Genomic DNA, 24040 nt, shown 5'->3' with positions numbered 1-24040 from the left:
TCTGCACCCATTAACATGTTGTCTTATATAAGACTTTGCAGAAATAAATGAATAACGTTTCAGCCGGTCGTCGTCGTTGTTGTTGTTGTTTTTTTTTGCACAAAGCGCTCGGTTGATTTAACTTTTGTATTGAATCAGCCTCGCATTGCACTAAATAAAGTTCATGTGTGTGAAGCCAGGCAATGGGCTGTGGCGTTGAGCCATGTTTTCGTGACTCAACTTCCTGGGTGGAGGTGCAGCGGTGAGGATAGTGGACGGATGAAACACTGCACCACCGTGAGACAAAGTAAATGTATTTCTATTATGGTGTCTATGGCGAATAAGTACTCTAATAACTGGGTGAGTTGTGGATTTTTTTTTTTAATCAAGGTGTGTGTGTTTTTGGACTAGATTTCTGTTTTATAAATCGAATCGGATTCAATGGATCTCATTCGGATACATTGTTTCGGGTTGTGTACAAGTATGAATGGGGTGGTGCTGAATTTGGGTCTAACAATTTTATGATCCTGCTCTAGTCATTGGTGTTTTTTTTTTTTCTTGTTTTAAGTAGGAGCTGATATTGATCTTAAAACCACTCATGGATACTGTGTAAGCAGACAATGTTAGGAAAGCATTCGCTGTATGAAGTGTATACGTGATTTTTTTTCTTTTCTTTCGTTTTTCTTTGTTTCTCTTTAGTTTAATGATGTCTAATTTGTTTTTGGGCGGACGGAGATATAACCCACCGTTACACTTACATCGCACCTTTTTAATATTTTGAAGGTTGGAATGACTATCTGTTGAACTTCGATGTGTTCATCTGTACTGATGTAATTTTTAAAGGTTTGTGTTGACGTAATGGCCAAGAATGAAATTAGAGCTGCAGAAGCATTGATTCTTGATATGTGCATTGCAGAGATGTAAAGTTGGCGTTGCAAAATAACACATGCTATGTATGTTTGTATGTCTTCGTTTGTTGCTTCTTAATTATATACATCATGATATATCTGTCCATGATCATGACTTGTCGAAGGACACAGGACTGGATATGCTATTTTGGGGTCTTTTTGGCTAACGGGACTACTGTGTAGTAATCTCTCACCGTGTCATAGTACTGCATTGAAGCTTTTAATGGATAACAAGTTAGGTGCCTGTACGAAACACCGTATGATGCAATCTATTTTGCCTGAGAGGGAGAAAATCTCGCTGCAGCATATCCCCAGATCCAAAATATAAGGCACTGCGCTCGCCTTTTGTTCTTCAATTGCAGTTTTAAAAGTAGAAATAACACGGCCCTCGGTTTCTTTGAAGGATTGATATTTGCTAAACTGCTATAGTGAATGCTTGTTGTACAAAGGAAGCTTTCAAAGGGCCCTCCAGCGCTGTATACACTGTTGGGGTTGCTTATCTATTGAGTACAGCTATTTGAAGCCTCTTCAAGCAGTCCATTGGTATTTATGATAAATATTTGGAAATTAGTCTTGAGTTAGATTGTACTTCTTACTGTAGTTTTTAATGCAGTTTTACATTTTTCCTCTCCAACACCCCACCCACCCCCCATGCAAGAACCTCACACTTAAGGGATGTGAGAGTCATTCCAGCTCAGTTTGAATCTTTCTTTGGCACCTTCCCGAGGGTCTGTCCGCAGACTTCTACAGTAAAAACATGCTGTACTTGTTAAAATGCTCATGATTTAATTTGGCTGAAAACAGGCATTAGGCATTGCATTGATTCTCAAACTCAGAAATGTATTTCCCTGCAAAACAAAGAACAGTCTTCTTTCTGTTGGTGTAGTGCAGGTATCGGCCCCCATGGAGCAGAGGCAGAGCTGGGTACCTGGAGATTGTGGGGTTCACAAATACTGCGGCTTCCCCCGCATGCAACACCGGGTACTGGAGAATAGATAACTGCCACCAGCCCTCAGGTGAGTCTTCGTTGCCTTAATACCATATCTCCTGTATTTGAAAAGCCTCAGGGCTACAGTAGGAATTGTTTGGGTCAGTCAGATTAAAATCATGTACAAGGATAGATTTATATTTGAAATGTAACAATTGCCAAGATGTTTTGGTTTTTCTCCTGTATTCACTGTATTCTCCATTCAACTTGTGCATCAACCACAAGATAAGCTGGGTAAAAGTTGGAAGCTAAGGATATCATGTTATTTACCTGTCTTTCTGATCATCTTTGTGATCACTCCTCAGCATGTCCTCAAGCCATTGAACCCAGTCAGAAAAAAATTGGCAATGTGTTCTGTTCTGTGGAATGGTCCGTAAAGTAAAATAAATGAATGGTCTTTATGATGATTGTTTCTCAAATTTCATATCAAACTTTCATAAATGTATACTGTTACATTCAATTTAATTAACATTTATCCTCCCATGTGCATCAATTGTACACTAATAATGAGGACCATGTTCATTAAAATATAAAGCATAGACCAAGGTCTAGCCACCAATATATGCAGCCATTCTAGTTCAAATTTCCCCATCTCTTAGAATACTTCACACCTCAAGTCTAGGAGGCAGGGGCCCCATTGGTCTTATTTGCATTTTACTTAGAGACACTGTTCACGATTATGCTAATCCTAATGATTTGAACACTCTGAGTAGGTGCTTAATCATACAAATCCATAACCAACTACTTCTATTGTTGTACCAAATAGCCCTAGACAAAAGGTGTTCACTGCGCTCAAGAACAATAGACATTGTTCTGCTTGCACCAAAACATTCCTATATAACCGAATGTTCCTTACGTTTAAAATAATAAAGTCTGTTTCTCATCCAAAACTTAAGTTTAATCTTAACTCACTGCTCTGGAATTTTCCTGATTCTGCCTGAGGTCAAAGAAACTGATTTCTAAGTAAAGCATTAAGGGATCTGCAACCCTTTCTCAGAGCTCAGCCATGTGGAGTTTACAGCCTGGTGTTGCTTGCAGGGAGAAGCTGGTGTGAATTGACCATGAGTTATTTCTCATGTAATGTGAGAAACATGGAATGTATTTTTTGGGAATTATAGCAGAATGATAATGCTGTATTCAATGTTTGTGCCTGGTTACTTAAAAGGAACAGCAGGTTCTCATCTCCAGTTTTGTGCACATTGTTTTCTATTGATCTATAAGTGCTGCTTATGTCCCCACACCTTATACATTATTCATAAGAGCTGTTTAATTACCTTTGGTCCTTATGTTTCACTCACACAGTGATTTCAAGATAAATATAATAGGCTGGTAATTTTTGGGTTTAATCATAATATTTTTCAGTTTTGAGACTAGGTGTAGGCTAAATCTCTAAAGCTGCACCCAAGGGAAAGACTTAAAGAGCAACAGTGGGGTATATTGAGGTCTGGTGTTTCCCTGGCTCTATGGTCAGATCTAGATCTTGTGTCCAGTGCTGTGCAATCAAACACAGATCTCTGACTTCTGAAGAATATTGATTTTTATTTCTCCAACCACAGAATATAGCTTACTTAATCATTAAATATCTCTTTTATAATCAACACATTTTCCTTGTCATCTCACTTGAAATATGACTGGTTTTCCATTAAATGAATTGGTGCCTTTGTGTCTGAAACAGTCCTTATGTTTTCATTGGTCAGTATGAATTCATTATGTATATGGCATCCTTAATGCTTTTACTTCAAATCTTGTATGATGACTATCTTGCATAGTTTGAATATTCATGTTCAGGTTTATAGGTTCGTTGAGGATTACTTTTGAGGTTACATTGTGGTGGAGGAGCGTGGTGTTGTTGGCAGAGACAATGGAAGTCTTTGAAGGAAATGAAAAGAGTAGGGTCCAGGTTAGAAAAATGCCTTTGGAGGGGGCTGACTTGTCCTTGACGCCGCTGTTTAATAAGGGGTTTCAGACGGGATACACTTAGCAAACCCACAAGTGTAACCCGGACTGCTGACAAAGGGTTCCCAGTACAAACGGGAGCTTTGTTGTAAATATTGAGAGCATGTAAATTCACCTGGGACAAACTGGCAGCCAGATCGCCAGGGCATTCTTCCTATCATTGTTCATTATTTACACAAGAAAGGCTACTGTTAAATTTAATGAAAGTCTGCTGGGATTGTTGTTGAGCTAGCATTACAAAAGTGCCCATCTGATCGGGTTTCTAACTCAAAAGGGAGCGTGGTTAATTAAGAGTAACACAAGGTGAATTTGTCCATAAGGGTTTGCACTGTAAATGTCTGAGATGAAGAGCGGTGTATGAACAGAATGCTGATAAACTGAGGTGTGTAACTGGTATCACTCATTTAATATATATTATTAAGACCTAAGTCTTTCTAAAATCTTCAGTTTAGGCACAAGATTTACATTATCAATTCATACTTTTCAACATTGCATGTGTACTACTAATTGTATAGCTGTTAATATAATGGTATTGTATATGTAGTTTATAGATAAATGTTCTGTTATTGGTTTTTGAAATAAGTGTTATTGGTAGGCTTCCAGAAAAGAAGGCATTTTGGTTAATCCTGCATAATCTGCAATTGGAACATGTAAACAGGATATATCAGGTTTTGGCTGACGTACCAGATAGTTGTTTATAATTAATCTGTTTTCCCTGTTTGTTATTTTGTGTTATAAGCTCCTGAAATGAACAAGCAGAAACGGATAAATCTCCTTTAGCGATAATCGTATAACTGTAGGTGAAAAGTACAGGCAATTGTAAAGTGTTGTTTATACAGATTGATTTATACCTTATTGTCTTGCATGATATTGTCCACCGGTTTATATTGTAATACTCTGGTAGGGGTCTTTTGTTTGACTGAAAAAAAAAAATCCTCTTATTGCAATATGTCAAGTACAGGAGGGAAAGACAGATGTGTAGCCATCAATTTATTAGGGCTGGAAATTACAAGACAATTTACAACCCTGTAGGTAGAGTGATGTGTTGTGTATAAGAAAATCTTAAAAAAATAGAATCTGTATACATTTGCCGTATTTACACTGTAACCCTCATTCCCGTGGACAGAAATAGGCATCCAGACAGGGAGTTCTTGCACAGTTTATAGTGGTTTCCTGTTGAGGAAGCTGACAGCTCACTGTGTATTAGTGTGTCCCATAGACAAGGTCATCAGCAGAGCTTGTTTTGTGTGTGGAGGAGTGTTTATGTGAAGATAGATGATCCAGTTAAATCCTGGGGAGTAACTGAGATGCCCAGACAATGAGGCTGACATTCCGGTTTGGACCGGACAGGTTTTGTCGTATGTGGCTGGAGTCCCTTTTCCTGTCCTGGCTATTTAATGTTCAGGATGATTGTGGGGCCACAGTGGGGGGATTGTGCTAAAGATCAAGAGGGAAAGGGGGAGAGAAAAAAACGAAGCAAAACATTTTTACAAGGTCTTGGAGCTCCTATAAGGTTTTAACTGCACAAAGAAGCCATTTTACTCACGGTAGAAAAGCACACAGTTACTGCTGAGTTTACAGATTTTAGATTTTGCCCAGCTGAAGATTTTTTTTTTTTTTTTTTTAATAACAGGTCACATTTCAAGAATCCCAGGTGAGGGTTGTTTCAAGGTCTTAGGTGTACTGGATCAGCCATATTTTTGAAGTTGTCAAAGAGTGCGAGGTACTTTTGGTAATAATTTATTACATGTCTGTAAATGTGCTGTTATTAAAGAGAATGAATATGTAAGATGGAAACCCATTATCTACAGCGGAAAAGGCAGAAGTTTTCCCCCCAAGTTATTGACAGTGTAGATGTTTTGTAACATTCAATAATAAGTCTGGACTTAAACAAAAACAATCCCACCTCACATTTCCAAACGTATTTGTTATAAGGGAGTGGAGGACATGGAGGGTTCAGGGTTAGCTGTGAGGCATTTTTATTAATGAATATTAACTGAAGGACAGCGAAAAATAAAGTATTCAAACTCCCGTGTAGGAATTCTAAAGTATTAAACTAACAATAGAAAGTGAATTTTAACTAAACAGACAAGGGGGATGTCTTGGCGATGCTCCAAGGCAGAAACTGGTCCATGTTGCAATGGGGTCTGGGGCTGAAAGAAAACAACAGGTAGGTTAAATAAGGTGAGGCCCAGCTGTGATGAAAGCGCAGATTGCAGTTTCCATCAGTGCCACAGCTTCGTCCAATACTGGGTGCAGAATAGCTGATGAGAAGCAGCCCCGCCCCATGATCACTGTGCCTCAACAGGGCTGACCTGTCACAGTATTTAATAGTATAATTGAATGCTTCAAAACACCTTTATAACGGCACCGGTCGATGTCCAATATCAGACTCCTTAGCATCGTGGAAGTTGATTGAACTGTGCAAACACTCATTTGTCCATGTGACAAACCTTGTTTATTGGTTCTGTAGTTGCTGGGGGAAAAACTCAGTTCACCCCCACATGGACAAATGAGTGTTTATAGGGAATTTAAGGATCTTCAATGATGCTGTACTGGTCAAGCACTGGCACAAAGGCAATAGGATGGTTTATGTATTTGGTTTTATTTAGTGAACTTGTACCCTTTGAGTTCTGGGAGGGAATTGTAACTACTGGTAAATTAATGCAGTAGGAGCTCTGTTTTCTCCTGCTTTTAGCCCTACTGCAATATGTATGGTACAGGCAATCTTAACTGATTTTTCTTGTAACAATCCTGTGCACTATTCTGCTCTTCTGTATCATCCACATTTATGTTTGGTAAGTATCTAATCTCTGTGTGTCCTCTGTATGGAATATCCAGTTGGTCTGTATTTGTACTTGTAGATTCGCAACAGGATTGGTGTTTGATAGTGAAATGATTGCCAGGCCAACCAAGGCCCTGGTGTACTGGCTGGCAGAGGGATTTGCGGCTATCCAAATTAGTTGCCAATCACATGGCAGTTGCTTCAATGCATTTAGGGGTGTGGTCCTGGTCAAGACAATCTCCTGAACTCCAAACTGAATGTCTGAATGGGAAAGAAAGGTGATTTAAGCAATTTTGAGCGTGGCATGGTTGTTGGTGCCAGACGGGCCGGTCTGAGTATTTCACAATCTGCTCAGTTACTGGGATTTTCACGCACAACCATTTCTAGGGTTTACAAAAATGCCTTGTTGATGCTAGAGGCCAGAGGAGAATGGGCCGACTGATTCAAGCTGATAGAAGAGCAACTTTGACTGAAATAACCACTCGTTACAACCGAGGTATGCAGCAAAGCATTTGTGAAGCCACAACACGTACAACCTTGAGGCGGATGGGCTACATCAGCAGAAGACCCCACCGGGTACCACTCATCTCCACTACAAATAGGAAAAAGAGGCTACAATTTGCACAAGCTCACCAAAATTGGACAGTTGAAGACTGGAAAAATTTTGCCTGGTCTCGATTTCTGTTGAGACATTCAGATGGTAGAGTCAGAATTTGGCGTAAACAGAATGAGAACATGGATCCATCATGCCTTGTTACCACTGTGCAGGCTGGTGGTGGTGGTGTAATGGTGTGGGGGGATGTTTTCTTGGCACACTTTAGGCCCTTTAGTGCCAATTGGGCATCGTTTAAATGCCACGGCCTACCTGAGCATTGTTTCTGACCATCCCTTTAAGACCACCATGTACCCATCCTCTGATGGCTACTTCCAGCAGGATAATGCACCATGTCACAAAGGTCGAATCGTTTCAAATTGGTTTCTTGAACATGACAATGAGTTCACTGTACTAAACTGGCCCCCACAGTCACCAGATCTCAACCCAATACAGCATCTTTGGGATGTGGTGGAACGGGAGCTTCGTGCCCTGGATGTGCATCCCACAAATCTCCATCAACTGCAAGATGCTATCCTATCAATATGGGCCAACATTTCTAAAGAATGCTTTCAGCACCTTGTTGAATCAATGCCACGTAGAATTAAGGCAGTTCTGAAGGCGAAAGGGGGTCAAACACAGTATTAGTATGGTGTTCCTAATAATCCTTTAGGTGAGTGTGTGTATATATATATATATATATATATATATATATATAATATATAATTATATATGAATATATGAATGCTGTTCTTGGAATGTGTATATATTCATTCCAAGGGAACACTGAGTTCTATCATTTGTGAACTGTAAGGCAATTATTTTTTAGACTTGTTGGTCACTCCATTGTACTTTCTGTGTAACGCTTCTGCTTTATGGCCTATTGTTACCTACATGCCTCATTATAAAAACACTTAAAGTTATGAAAAAGTAAAGTTTAAACTAATGTGGATTAAATAATGCATACTAAGTGAAGATTGCAATAGACTGCATAGGCATGTTTACAAATGCTTCTGCTTCCCCAACAACAGTCAGGAAGTATTTTTAACATGTAAATTAAAAAGTATAACAACTTTTATAAAATCATAAACTTACTTGGAACCTTTTCACTTACTATTCATAGTGAAAAACAATATCAATTTTGTTAATGCATCGTTTATATGTTTTGAACTTTGCAATTAGTAGTTATTTCTGAAAATGTATGTGCATATGCAAATTCCTTCTGCCAGTGAAGAACATGATAATTACATTTAACTAAGCTACAAATAATGGTTTAATCCCACACACATTTCACTGATGCAACTGATTAAAGTAGATGAAGACTTTCATAATTTAAGTAGTTTAATGCTACAGCAGTTGCAAGATTGTACATACTACTTGGAGAGTAGTAGTATTTTTCAAGCAATGGGTAGTGTAACTATATATTTTTCCTGATGAATTAATGATTTGATTACTGAGTTTGTAAGGGTATGATAAGGATTCATTTCCAGCTAATTGCTTTAAAAAGACAAATTGAGTTAGTAAGAATACCACTAATATTCAGAGTAGCATTGCTTGCTGGTTTTGTGTGGAGTATGCTCTTTACTGGTACAAACAGTTGTCTAAAGAATTACTTTTTGCTGGGACATTGGAAGATTTTTTTCCACTAGAACAACAACAGCGATAACATCATAACAAGCTTATGGATTTCTGTACAGCCAAGCCTACTCCTAACTTTGGCCGTAAAGCTTAAAAAAAATGTTCTAGTTCTAGTACTCTGAATTTATTAGGCTGTATTATGTTAAACTCGTGGGTGTTTGATTCTCATTTTTGTAGAAGGCTACATTTAAATATTCTGGATTTTGTCAGCTTTGGAAGGTACATGGATCAATGGAAAATGTGTTGGCATTAGCAGGAGGAATATGTTTGAGGTGGAGCGCTGCCACCTCACACTCTGCTTTTACCATCACCCCCAGGGTGAGAACCGCAGTCAGAGGAGCAACGTGCAAGGAATGGGCCTCGTCTCGTTTCTGTCGGTTTCCTCTCAGGGGGACTGCAGTGAGATAATAGCCTTGGAGACTTCTGTGAATTAAGTGAAGTAGTTTTCCTTATTCTTCTCATTTAATTGTTGGGTTCCTGCTCCGTTATTACCCGAACAAACTAAAACAAAAGAAAAGGGACAAAAACCGGCAACAGGGTTCATAGTGGCTGTATTTCAACAGAATCCTTTCTGGGGGAATGAAGTTGAAGGAGTGCCCTTTTGCAGCAGAGGATGTTTGGTAGCGGAAAGAGGTGGGGTTGATTATAATTAGAAGGCCCCAGCTGTAAAGTGCACAGTTGTATAGTACTGCCTCGCCAACTTGATAAAGGCTGGGCATATCTGAGGAAAGTTTTTTTTTTAGCTGTCCTTCCACTTTAAAGGGAGCAGAGACGCATGGAGCTGACAGTTTAAATCAATGGGGAACTGTTGCATAAGCCATCTTACAACAAGGAAGGGAGAAAAGACAAAAACTAAGATGTCAGCTTATGTGGTAAGTCTTTGTTGTGTCTCAGGATTTCAGAAGCCATCAGTCAAGTTCTTAATTGGCTTTGTAAAACCATGCATAAATGTTTGTATTTTGTGGGGGGGGGGGGGGGATTTCTTATAATAATGCAAATATTTGGAAAGAAAAATTTCCTGATAATCTGTTTTACAAAAAAGTATTACATCTATTGTAGAAAATACACTGTGTGTGTGTGAGCTACAATGCTTCTATCTTCTTGTAAAATGTACAAGTCTATAAGTATGGTCCTATTTACTGCCAGTAAGCTTTCTTTCTTCAGATCAGTATATAAGTTTAGCAAACGGCCAAAGCTGTGCAAATTGTTCACTTAATAGTCAGCAATAAAGCAGCTGTATAAGAGACTTGAAAATGTTACTGGTTAAATATTGATGACCATTCCTCGCTGTGCTGTGTGAATTTAACATTTTAAGAATGATACTTTCTGTGAAAGGTGAGAATTTAACTACTAGCCCTGTGATGTTCATCTTACCCTGTACTGAGGTAATAGTAATGGAAAACAAATGGAGAATTTAAAAATAAATGTAAACTAACACATAATCTTCGTACAGTTGTAGAGGCAGACGCACGTATTCTTTTTGAAAAAAAAACAGATGGTACAGGTTCTTTGATACAAACGAGCTGCTCTTTTTCATGTCCTGGTATTTATTTACCTTTGTTATTTATGCATTTATTTTATATAGTTCCTTTGTATTGCATTAACTTTCACAGATGGCTTACATAGAAAATACACAACGGCATGCAGTAGCTGATACTTTGTAGCACTACTTGAAACGAGTGAAGCTTTTGTGTCACTTAGCGACAGTCTGAATGTTTTACATCGTTGTGATTGCACAAGGCCATTCTACTTGTGCCCTTGGATGACAGGCGATGCCATGCCTGCATACCAGACATGTAACAACAAAGTACACTTGAGCAGCCCTATCTGAAAGTGTGGCAGCCTGTCTGCTTCTAAATCAGTATCTTGTTTGTGGAATATTAAAACTGAACCCTTTCTGTTTAAAGTTATTATTCCTGAGATGAGCTTCCTAATAAATGAGATCTGCTTTGATATTTTGAAAAGCAATTATTTGTGCTTATGAAATGACCATAAAAGTGTGTTTTATGTGTGATAGCAATGTTATGAAACAAATGGGTTTTCCTCTCTTATTCTATACAATTTTAATGCAGCCAAATTAACTTGTTTGGTCTTACAGCCTTATAAGACACCTCTCTGAGCTTCGATGTGATAGTCAGATGTTCTGTGTTCTCAGTTTGTAAACACACGAGTGATGTATTTAATATATGATATTTACATTATAACCACTATATATAGTGTCAGGAATTATTTTGTAAAAGGATGTCTGTCGTACATTAATACAATAAGAAAGAACATAAAGGTTTTTAATTAAGAGGATGCCAGTCAACCCTTCATACTTGTCTGATCGCTAGTAACTTGGTGATCCGAGAATTGCATCCAGTCTATTTGTGAATGATCCCAGTGAGCTGGCTTCAGAAAAATGGCATGGAAGTTTTTTCCCCAGCTGTCTGTCTGAGTGTGTCTGGGTCTTTGTCATTGTTGATATTGAAAGGGGTCCTCAAATTTGACATGGTTAATACTCCTTATAATTTAGGACAGAACTCAAAAAACTGTGAAAAATAGTATTTGAGAAGCAACATGTTAATTATGTTGGTAACAATGGAGGATATTATTAGAGCACGTTTCTGACTGGTAATAGCTTCCTGTCGTTCTGCCTACCCTTAAGCTATAACGGAAGCAATTAAGTAAGAAAGCTCATAGTTCTGGTATAATTGTGCAATAAATAAATACAAAAATGTGGGTATAAGATATAGGCAGATATAGTGAATTATATGAAAATATATAATACAGTTGTCTTACAAAAGAAAAAACATAGAAAGGAGCAACAGATAGAAGCAGCATCCAAATGTTTTTACTTAACTCAAAATAATTATTAAAAGCTGGATTTTCATGGATTTGAACAGTGAAAGGAATATTTGTGCCTGTTAAAAATACAAAAATCTCTAAGAATCTACTAGTTTCTTACAGTAGTTATTTAGTCAGTGTAGAATTCCTCACAAGGATTAACCATTGTTTTGTAGGTCTGCAATTTTACACAACAGATTGTTGCTCTGACCTTTTTTACCAGCTAAATGTATTTCTGTAATTCAGAACAGAAACTCATGTTTGTGGGTTATTACAGCCAATCCAAAACCATGAACATACAAGAATCATTAGCCGTGCCTGAGGATTTGACGTGTTGACTTTCTGTTTCCAGGTAAACCATGATTCCCATCACTGAGCTCCGCTACTTTGCCGACACCCAGCCGGCCTACCGAATCCTTAAGCCATGGTGGGACGTCTTTACCGACTACATCTCCATCGTCATGCTGATGATCGCCGTCTTTGGGGGGACGCTGCAGGTGACTCAGGACAAGATGATCTGCCTGCCGTGTAAGTGGGTGGTCAATAAGACCTGTGACCCCTTATTGCACCAGAAGTACTCCAACGCCACCCTCCCTCCAGTCCCTCACATCATTGAGCCCAAAGGGATCCAGTACGACCTGGACCGTCATCAGTACAACTATGTGGATGCGGTGTGTTACGAGAACAAACTGCACTGGTTTGCAAAGTACTTCCCTTATTTGGTCCTACTTCACACACTCATCTTTCTGGCTTGTAGCAACTTCTGGTTCAAGTTCCCCAGGACTAGCTCCAAGTTGGAGCATTTTGTGTCCATCTTGCTGAAGTGCTTTGACTCTCCTTGGACGACACGTGCCCTCTCTGAGACTGTGGTGGAGGAGAGCGACCCCAAACCCGCCCTGGGGAAAATGAACGGTTCCATGGACAAGAAGGCTTCCTTTGTCAGTGAAGATGTGGAAGCCAGCGTGCCAATGCTCCAGAGGACTAAATCCCGCCTTGAGCAAGGGATCGTGGACCGCTCGGATACTGGAGTCCTGGACAAGAAGGAGGGCGAACAAGCCAAAGCACTGTTTGAGAAGGTGAAGAAGTTCCGTACGCACGTGGAGGAGGGAGATATTGTTTATCGACTATACATTAGGCAAACTATTATTAAAGTCATCAAGTTTATTCTCATAATTTGCTATACTGGTTACTATGTGAACAATATCCAATTTGATGTGGACTGCAGTGTTGACATCGAGAACCTCACGGGTTACCGTTTGTATCGCTGTGCCCATCCTTTGGCCACCCTCTTTAAAATCCTTGCATCCTTCTACATCAGTCTTGTAGTTGTCTATGGCTTAATTTGTATGTACACCCTTTGCTGGATGTTGCGTCGTTCCTTGAAGAAATATTCGTTTGAATCAATCAGAGAGGAGAGCAGCTACAGCGACATTCCTGATGTTAAAAATGACTTTGCTTTTATGCTGCACATGATTGACCAGTATGACCCCCTATACTCCAAGCGTTTTGCCGTCTTCCTCTCTGAGGTGAGCGAAAACAAGCTGCGCCAGCTAAACCTCAACAATGAATGGACATTAGACAAGCTGCGTCAGAGGATTACCAAGAACTCCCAAGAAAAACTGGAGCTTCATCTCTTCATGCTCAGTGGAATTCCCGACACAGTCTTTGACCTCCTTGAGCTGGAAGTCCTCAAGTTGGAGCTGATCCCGGATGTCACCATTCCTCCCATTATCGCCCAGCTCACAAACCTAAAAGAGATGTGGCTTTATCATACGCCAGCTAAAATTGAGGCCCCTGCTTTGGCCTTCCTGAGGGAAAACCTGAAGTCCTTGCATATCAAGTTTACAGACATCAAAGAGATACCACTTTGGATCTACAGCCTGAAGAACCTGAGCGAGCTGCACCTGACCGGAAACTTGAGCGCAGAGAACAATCGCTACATTGTCATTGATGGCCTGAGGGAACTAAAGAGGCTCAAGGTCTTGAGGCTGAAGAGCAACCTGACCAAGCTTCCTCAAGTGGTGACTGATGTTGGGGTCCACCTTCAAAAGCTGTCCATCAATAACGAGGGCACCAAGCTCATGGTGCTCAACAGCCTGAAGAAGATGGTCAACCTGACCGAGCTGGAGTTAATCCGCTGTGATCTGGAACGCATTCCCCATTCCATCTTCAGTCTTCACAACCTCCAGGAGATCGACCTGAAGGACAACAACCTGAAGACCATTGAGGAGATCATCAGTTTCCAGCATCTCCACCGTCTTGTTTGCCTTAAACTGTGGTACAACCAAATTGCCTACATCCCCATCCAGATTGGCACCCTCACCAACTTGGAGCGGCTTTACCTGAACCGGAACAAGATTGAGAAGATTCCCAGCCAACTGTTTTTCTGTCGCAAGCTGCGGTTTCTGGACCTGAGTCACAACAACCTTACCTACATACCAGCAGACATTGGCTTCTTGCAGAACCTGCAGTATTTTGCAGTCACAGCCAACAGGGTAAGAACTAATCTATTCATGATGTTTCTTTTCATTCTAGTCCTGTGATGTGGGAGAGACCGATTTCTTTCTTTCACAAATAAAACCACAGAGAATTGTATGAAAAAGAAGGAATAACAAGCAGCATTCATCCTGACATACAGTGTTTTAAATATTTTTTAATTTTAGGGTTCACAAGCCCAATTTGTAAAACATTTCTTGTGCATTCTGATTTACCCATGAACCTAGTTAATTTCAGTGGAACCTGTAATCATACATCAATACAGCTAATAAAGCTGATACAGCTTTCAGGACCTGAAGATGTGCATTGACTTGAAATTGTTCCACACTTGACTAAACTTCTGTGTGCTTGGTGTGTTTGCCTTTCTGTTACATTACAGGTGGCAGAATTAAATTGTAAATTAATAGGTCAATTCATTTCCAGCAACAGGTTTAACCCAAAGCATGTCTGTGCTCTTAGCTGGACTCTTAGCTATGCAAGTTCACATTACAGGAACCACCTCCGCAATTAGAAAATTATACATAGGCCCCCGTGCATCTACAGCTGTCCCTACTGTGTTGCCATCTGACCTATGACTTTTACTGAAGCCCAATGGGTAAATATATTCTCTACACATGATGGTGCCAAGGTTGAACAAATTCTGATATAGATACCAAAGCTGCTGCTTGAAATACTTGAAATAGATGTGTATGCTACAAATACACTGTTGAAATTAAACTTGTTGCTCTCCATGTTTGAAAACATCAGTTTTAAGCAGAAAGTAATAAGCAAGTAAGGAATGCCTGTCGTGTTTTTCCTTTTTATTTTTTACTGCTTAAAAAAGGGTGCTATTCTGATCTCTATTTTGGTAAACATATGAATAAAATACAATAGTCTGTAGATAATTGTACAGTTGATGTTTGCTTAGCAGCCACAAACCTTTCAAACTGACATTTTCCCAAGCCTTTCTTCATAAAAAAAAAAAAAAAAACCTTAATCAAATCTTGATTTAATCTTAGAAGTGCAGGAGCTATTAAACTCTAATTTTACTTTGTTTGTAGACTGGCCAAACCTTACAATTAGTGGAAGCAAAAGCTACACATAAAGTTGAGCAAAAGATTAATCTCAGTCCATATTCTACAAGATTAAAGGTTCACAGTCAAAGTTGCATCAAGTCAGCTTTAGTGAGAACTTTGCCTCGATTTCAAAGAATCTGTCTCAAGTCATTCTGTTTGATTGCATCCTTTTAGGTTAAAGTTCTGTCAGCAAGCAGCTGTTATGTGTTCAGACTTCCAGTAAGTGAACAACTAGTGAGGTAAAAGGCAGTGGGAGTTTGTGGGGCAGTATACTCAGTGTTTACAGTATAGCCTATCTCTTGCTTTTCTGGCAGTATTTTTTGAGCTCGTGCTGGGAATTCCACTCGAGTGCATCTTTATGCTGTCACTGCGGAAAGATGGATGGTGACTAGCCTTTTGTGAAGAACTACTCACATTCCCTGCTTCCTCCTTTGTACTGCATTAGGTACAAGCAGGGGAGAATTTATCTTTCAGAAAATTAGCTGCATTCATCCATTGAAACTTAACACAGAATCATCTCCACATTCTGGATATCCCTCATTTGTTAATGGCAGTTAGAAGCGCAGATAGCTGTTGTGGAAAATTTCACAGCTTTTATCTAATTATGCCGAGATAACAGGATGTCAAAGGTCTGAATTTTCTTTGCTGCTTGTAATTTTTAGGAATTATATTATAGGCCATTTTGGATTGGTAAATAGATTGGAGACAAGGTTTCAAATTTCAAAGTACAAAGCTTTTTTAGCACATATCATTAGTCAATTTGTTAGCCTATAATTATCTCCAAAATTAAATGCCCTTTGGATGTAACCCCACCTAACTGAAGTTGACGAGCTGTACATATCTTAGTGATAGCCAGCATCCAGCTCTTTAATATTGTTAGTGAATTTGCAGGGTAAAACAGTGCAGTCAATGAAAGTATCCAGTGGTGGAAGTAAGACTGCGTTAGGTCCATTTGAAGCTTTACAAGTTGCACGCTTCACATTTGTACCAACAAAGCATAAAAGCAAATATATATAGCCTTGCATAATTCCACGTCTGTGCAGATTTACTAAAAATACAGTGACATGCATTAATAATCCAACACCCATGTTTACAAGAGCCTCCAGCTCCTAAAATCTGAACCTGCTGAAACTGCCATGCAGGAAAGTCAGGAAACACTACATGACGAAGTTGACCAGAATGTATCAGTTTTCCTGTTTATCAATAGTTCCTTTTTGTTTGGAAAATGTGATTGTTTAAAATGGGTAAGTTTGCGGTTGTTTGTCCCTCGTCTCAGCTGTGTTTAATCTTGGTTCTTTTGTTTTTCTGAACATTACACCCACGTGTATTCCTGCACTTGTAGTTTGATTCCTATAGCCTATGACTTGTAACATATCCAATTTGTCGAGCCTCTACTGGATTTGGGAAACAAAAGTCCCATTAGATTCCATGTATTTGAGGCAGCCGTAGATATTTTTGAATTTCTGCAAGGCTAATTAAGTCTGATGAAGAGAAATGGTCCATTAAAAATAAAAGGCAGGGGGGTTGACATGTTTGTAAGTGTTTCTAAGATGGGTGTTAATGTGTACGTGCTTTCTCTTCTGCAGATTGAGACTCTCCCACCGGAGCTCTTCCAGTGCAAGAAGCTGCGAACCCTCAACCTGGGGAACAACTGTCTGCAGTCCCTGCCCTCACGCTTCGGGGAGCTCACCAGTCTGACCCAACTGGAGCTGCGTGGGAACCGGCTGGAGTGCCTGCCGGTGGAGCTGGGGGAGTGCCGGCTGCTGAAACGCAGTGGGGTGATCGTGGAGGAGGACCTCTTCAACACGCTGCCCTCCGAGGTCAAGGAGCAGCTCTGGAGGGCTGACAAGGAACAGGCCTGAGCCCCACCACCGGACATACGTGGAGAACACAGGGACCGGGCCAGCCTGGTGTCAAGAGCACGGGGAGCCGCCGTGAAAAAGCATGGCGGCTTTCAGACGAGCACAAGGTGCTGAAAGAGGCATTACAACTGAAAACCTGGCCCTGCAGATTTTAATTTAATGTACTTTTTTCTTTTCTTTTTCTCTTCTTACATGGAAGTAGTAATCCTTGAATACTTTTAAGCACACCGGACTCGGAGGCATGACAGGAAGTCTACTTTGGATAAAAAGGGACTTTTGGAAATATTTCCGTGAGGGAAGGACTGTGAAAGATGAGTTTGTGATACTGAATAAAACAACTCCTTTCTGCCTGGGATTTCAGTCACCCTACCCTGCGTGTCAATCAGCAGTTCACGCATTCACACTAAATGCACGCCCCTTGCTCATCCTTTCCTTGAACAGAGGGCTTGGCGATACACAGGTGTCTGCTTTCACCTGCAGCAGATTTTGAGGAGAAAGGATAATTACTAATGTTATTTTGAGGGAGGAGATTGATTTTTAGTGGTACAAGTATACCCAAGGGGGGAACATGCTTTTTTTTGATGTGCTGGTGTGTGGACACTGTCCCCGGGGGCATTCACGTTTAATAAGCAGCGGCAGGACAATCCTGTATATAATCACACGACGCTCTGTCTCGTGGGCAGGGTGGGAGGCAGACGTACGGCAGCGTCAAAACCACATTCGATCTACAGAACACTAATATTCCACCATCTCCACGACACCCACGAGCATCAGCAGGAGGGATGGGGCAGCGATCTCGCAGCTGTGTGGAGGAGCTGGAGCGACGGGAGGAGTGGAACTGGCGAACATGGATGGGGGAAGTTTATTTCCGTTAGATCATTCCTCTTCCTGCCTTCTTAGGCAAGGAATGTATGTACCCAGGGTAGTTGGAATTATCATATTTCCACTATATACACGTATGTACAGTAAGTGGGATTCCTGCCCTTCATAGTTCGAGTCTATTGCATTTCAGGTTTCCGGATGCCTCACCACCTTGCTTCTGTCTGAGTTATTTTGTAGTAAGTGATCCAAAATGTATCTGGGTAAGCTACAATACAATGTGCTCCTACCCTACTTCCTGACTTCACTCTTGTGGTGTATACAGGACTTAACCAGCATGCATAATTAAACCACCTACCCTGTGTATATATATTTAGGCTTAAACAACAACTGTTGGTAACGAAGGAGAATATGGTATGTGCCATTTACACCATAAGCTAGATAATGTAGAGAAGCTGTCACTTGTGCAAGACGTACAAAGTCTTCTTTGGATCTCTAGTGATACATATAATGTCGTTTTGCCCAGGACTTCATCTGTAGCGATCTTCTAAATATGGACACACTAAAAAAAAAAAAAAAAAAACTCCTCCTTAAGGAATTTGGGTATATAAATGTAATGTGTAAAAGATACAGGGTGCACACAGATTAAAACAAATATGTAAAGGATGTGCAATATATTCTGTTTCATCATTGACTGAGTCATGTTTCTCACTTAGCTGCTTTCACTGATCAGTATATTTAAAAAGTGTGGTGGTTTTGAAGATCAGCGGACATCTCCAGTAACTAAGATTTGCCTTAACAGAAGCGCTCTGTAAATGAAGTGTGTTTGGGGAGAAAATCATTTGAATGCGTTTTTCTTTGTGGTTGGTGCTTTTATTTTATTTTAAAGGTTTTTATTTTTTTCTATCAATACCCTGTCATACCAGCACTCCGCTGTAAGGTGAAGGAAAAAATCATGGAAGTGATGCTTTCTTCATTCTTGGTGAAAGACTTTAGTTAAAATGATACAGGTTTAAAAAAAATACCATGCCCTTAAACCAATCAAAACTGTTTATGTGGTGTACAAACAGTAATTAAACACTATATGTAGGTAAACCTCTCTGTTTTCTTCCTTTTTCTTCCTAATATTACAAATCTTCATCAGGTTGCATTCTACTTCCAACAAACCTTTGAGTGGTCAGAAGTTCCCAGCTAAGGCTTCGAACAGTTTTACGTGCACTAAGAACAAACAAAGACCCTCCTTTGTGGGCAAAGAACAGAAGCTGTTCATTGAGCAAAAGAACAAACTACAGAATGTTCCCTTCAAACAGTGTGTGGAGGTTGAAATATGTTTGAATGAATATTTAAATTTAGATTTCTTTTTAATACATAGCTGAAGGGAACATGTTCTATGACCTTCTCCCTTGGTTGTCTAGACCAGATTCAAAGGCTGTACTCAGTGCCAGAGTGTCAGTCAATATTTGAGACCAGGGTGGCCTTTCTTAGAAATTCAAGGTAATTACAAGATGTAAGATGTGCAAGGGTCCAATAACTGGAACGACTTGTAGATTTCATGTGAAATGTAGCCCTTTAATGACGTATCAACTGCTCTAAGCATGTTGATTTGCATTTAGATCCCATCCTCGAACTCCAGAATTCATAAATGGGTTGTTTGAGTGCAGATGTCAACTATTTATTGTAAACTTTCATTAAAAACAAACAAGAAAACAGCATTTTTTGTTCTGGTTGAGAGATGGGTTTAATGAGCAGTTGTTTTTCAAATTTTCACATCATAATTGTTATTATTTTTCTAAACAAGAAGAAACACTAGTATTTCTCTGTTCACACATCTGACTGGTCTTTCTTTCATGAAAACGTGGTATCATCTCTTCTTTTTAATCGATTTACTAGCTTTTGTAACCCTGTACACTACCTAAATGCTTTAGGGAGTGAACAAATCTAGACTTCAGAATTGTATTAATTGTAAGGCCAAGTGCAACAAAATTACAGATATCTGATATATGTCACCTGTGAAAAATGTTGTCGGGTAATAAAGATTTTAGAACTAAAGTAAATGCCAACATGAACAATTCAACTTAAACCATATTATAAACCTATAAACTGCATCACATATGTACTCTGTAACCTGTAAAAGTTACACACCATTTCTAATTAAAATTGTTATTGAGATGTGAATTACACTCATATATAGCGATGAGATCTGTGTAGTATTGACGCACTACCAAGCACATTCTCAGTAGTGCACTATGTAACTTGCTAGACTGGCAATACATAACAAACAAGAAACCCAAAAGTATGTTTTATGTCTTTAAAAGTGTGTGTCTGTGTGTATATATAAACGATTTATATTGTTACACATTTGGTTTAATCCAAAAAGGTTATAAGGAGGTCTGTATAATAATCTGTAAATTTGTAATAAAAGCCATACATTGATCTCTTAACCAATATTTGTTGCCCCAGATTTGTGTGAGAAACTTTAAATAAGTCTTCTTACTTGTTCTATATGCAGATTACACTGGTTTATACGAGTAACTGTATATCAAAAGCACTGATTCTTGTCAGAGCCAGTGTCTCTGAACTGTATAACCATACGAACAAACTGAAATTAATTTGCATATCTGCAATGAAACCTTTAATGTCCCTCTGTATTGTCTGTGTTCCCCATTCTGCTCAAAGCAACGTGCATTTGAGTGTCTGTAATTTTTGGAAACACTGCCGAAAGTGTTGGCCTCTTAATGATTACAATCACAGCCGGTTTTGAACTTTGATCTGTCCAACAGATTAGAAGAGTCCCTGGTGCAGATAAATCCACAGCTAAACATTGTGTAACTGCCTCCATTTGTTTCCATAACTCCCTACTACTACTTAAATCAATGAATTGGGACATTTCTTTTGTAACTAATATTATGCCCACTTTTTCAGAACTGGATAAAATGTAATCTCCAGTGCAAGTTCTTTCCAGAAAATGTCTGCTTCACGTACACTATCATGTGAATTGAGCAAATAAGAAGAGAATTACCCTGAATGGAGGAACACATACTTGCTGATATTTAATTTTGCTGATGGAAAAAATAGTTTGTCATAAAAATGGGATGCCCCAGAACATGCAGGCTTGTTTATCAGAGAGCCCAATTAATGTTAATTCAGTAGAATGTATTTCTCTGAATTAGCTTGTAGTTTGGTTATGAAAGATTTGTTGGGGCTAAAAATGGGAGGGTTAAAAAAAAATGTATATAGACGCAGACACCATTACTAAATGAAGACCACGTATGATCCAGCCATGATGGCTCGAATTGCAAAACTCTTTTGCATTGAAAATGAAGTCTTAACTACATGCTCAAATATTGGTATGTAATCAAAGGCAATTTAATTACATTTATAGGTGGATACTGATTTAAATTTTATCTAGTTAATTAAATAAGCTACACTGTCAAACAGAAATGTAGATCAATGCACTGAAATGAATGGTGGATCAGTAATTGTCTGTTTTTATTTACAAAGCCATATATCTTCCTTCAGTTGCAACTGGTCAAGTCTTCTAGACAATGTGGCTATATCGATGGTTTAGTTATGGCTGACGGTAGAACATACAAAATACACTAGAAACTTCTAAATCGTATTATTCAACAAAACAATATATAGGGTTGTATTTATACATATCATAAGGTTTTATTCTTTTATTTATTTCTTAGCAGACTCCCTTATTCCAGATTACTTTATACCTTATAGTAATTCCTTAGGTTTTCTGTTCTGAGCAAAATATGGATTTCAAGTGATTTTTTTGTGTGTGTATATGTAAGAATGTAGATGAACAAGCACACAAGAAAATGCAATCTTTTTTGGCAAGGCTATAGAGACAAAAATGTGACTTTTTGTTTGTTCATTGGTACGTTTGTTTTAAAGATCAAATGATAAGAAGGGCACGGCTTTCCTCTGCTAATAATCCTGTAACAAACATAACAAACACACGTTTGAGACAGATGTGTCCTCTGCTCAGGTAAATCTGGCTTTGAACTGCAAAGAACTTGCAAAAATGCAGTTTAAAGTGTTGCTTAGTTAGACCTTTCTGTGTTTCATGTGTTTCTCTTTATTTTGTATTTTAACTTTTGAATTGTTATTGCTCATTTCTGCAGCTGTGTGCGTCTTCTGAGTGTGTGTGAGTGTGTATTTTCATACATATATATACTGAATAGGCCGAGCCTAGTTTACTGCTGTATTGCAACACTCCGGAGACATTCAGGGCTGCTGTAACACTTAGGCAATACCTACAGCACTTATCTGTTCTTGTATTAAACTCAAGCTTGCACCAAAAACAGTGGATTATGAACTGCTTTTGATATCTGCAGTTCACTTTCAGATATTTCCAATGTTTCCATAAACCACCAACCATAAAGAAACCAAGCAAAACGACAAAAACAGATGGTGCTGTTGTACTGGTATAACGTTGATCATATATAGATCTATAGATTTTTAATGCTAGGTTAAAAGGAACTACTGTTTTACACTAGGAAAAAAATCTGCTGGCTTTAACAACAATTGTGCAAATGGGGTGAGTAGTTGCAGTCGGGAGATGGCGTGCTTGTTTGTGTGTGTGTGTTGGGGGGGTGGGGGAGGGGTTATGATTGCAGGATTTAAGTTTTAAAGGTGGGGTTTCATGATTGATTTAGATAAGAGAAATTAAAAGGTCAATGACGTAGAATGCCCTCTCATTTTGAAGTTAGTGGCATGCCCAAATCAGGGCTACTTGCAATGCATGTTGGGAAAGGTCACATTGTGCTGGTCTCTGTAAACCTGCTGTATGGATGCTTAAGGGAGTATCCTGCCTGTTTATTGCCTTTCATTCACGTTAATTACACCAAATACATAAATTAATGTGTTTATCATAGGGGGTAGCCATAGAACGTCAGTGTAACACCTCATCCTTATCCAGTATTATCTATTCATGTTTGTATTAATCTGTAGCTTCTACATAATCAGTCCAATAGTTAGGACTTAAATCGCTCATTTAATAGCATTTTCTTTTTTTTTTTTTTTTTTTAAGAACTTGCTTGTAATCCCCTATCCCATTTTTGTCCCTGCATAGTTTTACGAAGGCCATGTCTTCTGAATAAACAACAGCATTTGTGCATATACTGCCCTGATCTGTTTTTAATTTCTGCTACAATATAAATGATCACAAAAATCCATGTTTCAAATTTAATGACACCTCATCTTTGGATGTGGCTGTGTTTACAAGAAAAATGCAGACATTGAATACTAATCAACAATAAACAGGAAATATGTGGTAACATCAAATATTTTAAACATTGCATACATTTTTTTTCACCACATCATTGTCTCCCCATTATTCTGTAATATCTGTGCCCATTATGTTTCAAGTAGGAAAATACAAAAATATATTTTTATTGTTGCTTTGTCTGCTTTGCTGGCCTTTGTTTATTGTATCTCAAGATCTCTCTACATGGCTTGTTGTCCCTCTGAAAATATACTACTTTTCTCACTTGTGGTCATCCTTTTCACGTGAATGTTTTGAAAAGCATTTGTTTTTTGGTGATTTTTACCCTCTATTGCTATCAGTATTTCATTTAACTGTCTCTGTTAAGGGTGAGGAATCTTAAGTGACCAATTTTTAAACACTGTTGCTTGTCACTTTAGGGGCCCGTACATAGGGGGCTAGTTGAAAAGCCAAACCGGTGGCCTGTTCTTTTATAATCAGGTTCATTTTTTAAAAAAAGGTATCCTTTTTATTATGTTTTTCTTCATACAGTATTTTATTTATGTTGCCAAAAACTGTCTAATGAGTGGAAAATGGGTATCTAAATGGAAAAATGTATCCTTGTTATGTGTTTGACTTGGGATTGCTTACTCAGCTTCAATTACCATACCTGAACATGGCAATAGCTGACAATAAGCCCCATAATACAATCTTCATTGTTGTAAAATGCCCTTGAGTGAATGCCCTTGGTATTTTATGAATCCTTTCTATCTTTTTTTTCTTTAATGTTTCTGATATTAAATTATAATAAACTAAAACATATAAACACCTAGCTGGTTATTGTGTATTTAATTCTGGTAGAAGTGAGTATGATGTTCATAGATTATTAAAATAATTCACTTTCTGTTACCCTAAGCTATT

At 38.8% G+C, this 24040-nt stretch overlaps 1 protein-coding gene across 3 annotated transcripts; it reads left to right on the top strand.

Moving 5' to 3' along the window:
• Nucleotides 1–33: 33 nt before the first annotated feature.
• Nucleotides 34–23951, top strand: lrrc8aa (leucine rich repeat containing 8 VRAC subunit Aa). 3 transcript variants are annotated; one of them, XM_066712958.1, is made up of 4 exons: nt 34–339; nt 1779–1903; nt 12025–14167; nt 16810–23951. In XM_066712958.1, exons 3-4 carry the CDS (start codon nt 12032–12034, stop codon nt 17083–17085), a joined length of 2412 nt encoding a protein of 803 aa, XP_066569055.1. In that variant the 5' UTR covers nt 34–339; nt 1779–1903; nt 12025–12031; the 3' UTR covers nt 17086–23951. The 3 variants fall into 3 exon arrangements, with proteins under 3 accessions (XP_066569055.1, XP_066569054.1, XP_066569056.1); XM_066712957.1 differs by having other exon boundaries at nt 1774–1903; XM_066712959.1 differs by lacking the exons at nt 34–339; nt 1779–1903 and adding an exon at nt 9615–9718.
• The last annotated feature ends 89 nt before the right edge of the window (nt 23952–24040 follow it).

This window comes from Amia ocellicauda, chromosome 9 (assembly GCF_036373705.1).
Source record: "Amia ocellicauda isolate fAmiCal2 chromosome 9, fAmiCal2.hap1, whole genome shotgun sequence".
Classification (NCBI taxonomy): Eukaryota; Metazoa; Chordata; class Actinopteri; order Amiiformes; family Amiidae; genus Amia; species Amia ocellicauda.
Note: the sequence above shows the minus strand (reverse complement) of the source record. Positions and strands in the feature narration are given on the sequence as shown.